Genomic DNA, 4741 nt, shown 5'->3' with positions numbered 1-4741 from the left:
GATTTTCTTTTCCATTCAATCCAATAGGTACTTCTTTCTTTCTAATTCCAAATTCCGTACTCTTGTCCCATAAATAAAAATTCCAAAATAAATCTCCTTTTCTATACTACTTCGATATTATTTTTTCAGTAAATTTTTTCAGTAAGTTTTTCACTAAATTTGGAATTTTCAACACATCACAACATGGATTCATCAAGAACAGAAGTACGGAGACAGCTATGTTTGAGCTTGTGGTGAGCATTGTGGGGGGTTTTGAGAGAGGTGAAACAACATGTGGGCTTTTTCTTGATCTGTCCAAAGCCTTTGATTGCGTCAAGCACGAAATTCTCTTGGATAAATTAGAAAGCTATGGTATCAGAGACAATCAACTGCTGCTGATCAAGAGTTATTTGGAAAATCGTAGACAACGTGTTGCTTTGGAGATAGAAGCAGAAGTGATTGAATCGTGCGAGGAAGTATCACGAGATGGAGTTCCTCAGGGTAGCATACTGGGACCTCTGCTATTTGTGATCTATGCCAATGACCTACCAGATAATGATATGAGCTCTCAAAATTTATATATGTATGTGGATGATACCAATAGAATTATTAAATCAAAAAATGTTGGACAACTTATATGCGATTCTAACAGAGAAATGCAGAGAATGGAATTGTGGCTCACTGAGAGCCGGCTCAAGTTGAATGTCGAAAAAACGGAATCTGTTTTTTCACCACAGATAGATCAAATTTGACCATTCCAGAGAAGATAAATTTAGGAAGTTCAGAAATCTCGGTCAATAACTGTGTGAAGTTTTTGGGTGTGTGGCTGGATAGAGGTTTGAAGTGAAGTCAACACATTGAATATATCTCAAATCGTCTAAGATCTGCTAATTACACGTTGAGAGTATTGAAATCTCAGGTTGATATCTCTATATTAAAAAATTTGTATTTTTCGAACTTCATATCCATAATAAATTATGGAATAATTATTTGGGGAGGTACCAATGGCCTTCAAGAATTATTTGTTTTACAGAAACAAGCTTTAAAAATAATGTTCAGCTTATCTTTCAGATAATCTTGTCGAGTTGTATTCAGATCGAACAAACTGATGACTGTTAGAGGTATATATATACAATAGATGTTTATTATTTGTATGTAAGAATCCAAGTTATTTTGTGAATCTTAAAAACATCAATAGAACTAGACAAAACTCACATTCCCTTTACCCTTCTCATCATCTGAGTATAACGGAGTCTAATGTACCTTATATATGTTTGAAATTGTTTAATTTGTTACCTAGAAAATTTCATAATATGGAACCTAAATTATTCAAAAGGGAGATTCAATCACTTGTTATTGAATGTGAACCCTATTCTATGAGAGAATTCGATTTTTTTTGTAAGAATATTCGATTTTGTTTTCTTTAACTGACGAATTTCTTTTCTTTGTACCAGATTCTATGTACAAGATTTCTGAAATAAATTTATTGTTATTGTTATAACTCCAAATTCTTTCCAATTCCAAGTTCGAATTCCCTTTCCAATTCCAATTCCAAAACTCTTTCAATATCTGTATGATTTCTTCTTTAACTCGTTAATAACTTATTTTCAACTTCAAATTCTATCGATTTGAAGTTCAAATTCTCAAAATAATCTCCTTCTAATTTATATTTTTGCTTGGATCTAGTAAAGAAAATTTTCAAAATTCAAATTGAGAGATCCATATCAATTGGCGCCCAACGTGGGGCTCGAATAGTCACAAAATTATTAATTAGCTTTCTAATTTGAATAAAATTCACACTCCATATAAATTATTCAATATTTTTTTCAAGTGATAAAAAGGTTTATTTCAGGACTAATAAACCAAATTCAAAGGGTAATTTGATATTTGTTGATATTTTCTAAATAAAAAAAAAATTTAAAAATGGATTCTCATACTCATTCGGTGGAGTTAAGGGGGAAGGATAATGAAGAAAAAAGTGTAGACAATGATGAAAAAGATAATCTAGAGAAAAATGAAGCAACAGGAATCAATCAAATGAGGAGAAACGTCAAGCAGAAATTAGGAGAAATTGGAAGGAAATTAATTTGAGAATATAATTTTGAAATCGATAGAATTTGAAGTTTGAAATAAGTTATTTACGAGTTGAAGAAGAAATCATACAAATATTGAAAGAGTTTTGGAATTGGAATTGAAAGGGGAAATTGGAATTGGAAAGAATTTGGAATTATAACATCGAATTAGTATAGAAAAGGAGTTTTATTTTGAAAGAATATGGAACAAGAGTATGGAATTTGGAATTAGAAACAAAGAAGAAATAAATATTTGATTGAATAGAAAAGAAAATCAATAGATAAGTGGTTTTTTTCAATTGTTTTTATAAAATTTCAATAGTTAGGTAAAATTAGATAGGGTAGATAGGTTTTGTTTGTTTCCAATAAGAGGTTTCATTTAGATATAAAAAAGTATATTTTAAGATAAATCAAGATATTTCATTGTGAAGAGTTAGGTATGACATTAATGATGGAAAAGAATATCAGGCAAATGGCCGCCAAAGCTACGGTTGCAGTACCATATCCTTTTCATGAAATTTCCCATGATCCCATATTTGCGATTGTATTTCTCAGGAACTTCACGAATTCCATCTTTAAGGTCTTAGAGTATTGGAGTATTGGCTTTTACGGTTTCACGCTTTAAAGGTGTTGAATATCAAAATCTCGGTGGCCAATTGTGATCACTTCTTCGAGAAATAACACGGCCAGGGCCCAGGAAACGTTTCTTGCAAAATTGCTTGTGTTGCGTCGTCTTGTTGAAAATAAACGTTAAGTCTTTATGTAAAATACGGTGTAATGCCTAATTCCTAAAATCGATGAAAATCTGGGTTTTCGCCAACACAACGGACTGCTCCAGCAATATACTCAGTTGTTCTTGTCTTCTATGCAGGGCCGGCGTTAGGGGTGAAATAGTAAAGTGACCGTTTCAAGCGCCTCTATTTGAGGGGCGGCAATTCGGCACAGTATGCTAGCCGCCTTTTAATTTTTTTATAATGATTGATAAAAACGATATAAGGTTGTTTCGCCCCTCTGCGTTTGTCAGAATTCTCTATTACCTTCACTGAAAGAGAGATAAAATCATTATGTATTTCACAAAGACGAAAAACAACACTACCTTCGCTTTCGAATTATTTGGAAAACGATGTAGGTATACACATTCAACATTCCTGTGATTTTGCATTTGAAACTAGTTACTGCTAAATGCCAAATGTTTTCAACAGAACTCATGTTTGTAATCCCAATTATTTTCATGTATATGTATTTGTTCAGTTTTGCTGTTTTATTTTATTCAAAAACCCCTTGGAAACATCGGAAGAAGAAAGTTCTGTATTATCATAGAAGCAGGTACTACTAATAAACATCTATGTTTATTACTCTATGCAATTTACTCATCACGCATGGAACATAGATCGTTACAAATTGTCAAACTGAAGTGATAACCAAAATGCCAACACAAAATGTCCAATCCCAACCATCCCTTATCGGAGATTTTAGCGAACAATGCTAGAATCTGCTCCCTCGAAGTCTCCAGCAACAGACCCTTGGATTACAATGTTCTAAATAAAATGAAATACACGTTCTGCTCCATCGTTTGGATAGGGAATTACAACAAAGCCCCGGATCAAGTGGGACCTCTAGCTCTGGCCAAGGAAATGATCGGCAAGGGGATCACAGTGATCCTTCACTTCACCTGCAGAAACAATACCCTGAGTTCTTGCACTGCCAATCTCGACTACGCCAAGCAGATCGGTATCAGGAACCTGATGGTCGTCAGAGGAGCAAGTCCAGAGTGCAACCTGCCTGACAAAAAATACGATTTCACTCACACTCCGGAACTGTTGAAGTTCATCAAGACACGGTACGGAGATTATTTCGAACTCTGCGTGGCTGGTTTTCCTTACAGACACCCGGATTCAAAAGATTTAGAGGACGATATGAAACATTTGAAGGAGAAGAACGATGCTGGTGCTAAATTCATAATAACGCAAGCCTGTTTCTCGTATGACGTTTACAAAGAATTTCTGGACAACTGCAGAAAACACGGTATCACCATGCGTATCATTCCAGGGGTGTACATCATTCGTTCTGTCATAGATTTCTGTTTCTTGCAGAAATTGTGTAAGGTGCCGCAGAGTGATCCTTTGGTGCAGAAAATCAAGCAGATGCGGGACAATGATAAGGAGATCGCAGAGTTTGGAGCTAAGTCTTCTTTAGAAACGGTGAAGAAGTTGTTAGCCGATAAGGATTTTTGTCCTCCTCACCTTTACACGATGGATCAACTGGCTGCTATCTATGAATTTCTTAACATTTTGTATGAACATGAATAACATATTTCATTTCGGTTCATATAATAATCATTATAGTTTTAAGGAGGATGTACGAATGTTTTGTGTTTCAATTCATAAACTTGAGATTGTAAAATCCATCGATTGATTGAACACTTTCACGGCACACCATCAGAAGACTCACTCCAATTAGCCTTCTTATTAATTTTATTGATTCCCATTCTCATTGTTGTAATAGGTATACCTCAGAGGAATATGAGGAATACCATTGAAAACAAATGAAAAGCTGACGTAAAGCTCTCATGTATGTTTCTGTTTTCTATTTTATTATTTTTGTTGTTGTTATTTTACTTCTACCCTTGTTATAGCATTTAGACCTCATAACTAAAGGTAAGTTTTATGATCCATATATTCTGACGAGTT

General features: G+C 34.2%; 1 protein-coding gene across 1 annotated transcript; it reads left to right on the top strand.

The window, feature by feature from the left end:
- Nucleotides 1–3393: 3393 nt before the first annotated feature.
- Nucleotides 3394–4454, top strand: LOC123685056 (methylenetetrahydrofolate reductase-like). Its single transcript, XM_045624634.1, has 2 exons — nt 3394–4076; nt 4128–4454. Exons 1-2 carry the CDS (start codon nt 3491–3493, stop codon nt 4358–4360), a joined length of 819 nt encoding a protein of 272 aa, XP_045480590.1. The 5' UTR covers nt 3394–3490; the 3' UTR covers nt 4361–4454.
- Nucleotides 4455–4741: the final 287 nt, after the last annotated feature.

Source organism: Harmonia axyridis, chromosome 7 (assembly GCF_914767665.1).
Source record: "Harmonia axyridis chromosome 7, icHarAxyr1.1, whole genome shotgun sequence".
In the NCBI taxonomy this organism is placed as follows: Eukaryota; Metazoa; Arthropoda; class Insecta; order Coleoptera; family Coccinellidae; genus Harmonia; species Harmonia axyridis.
Note: the sequence above shows the minus strand (reverse complement) of the source record. Positions and strands in the feature narration are given on the sequence as shown.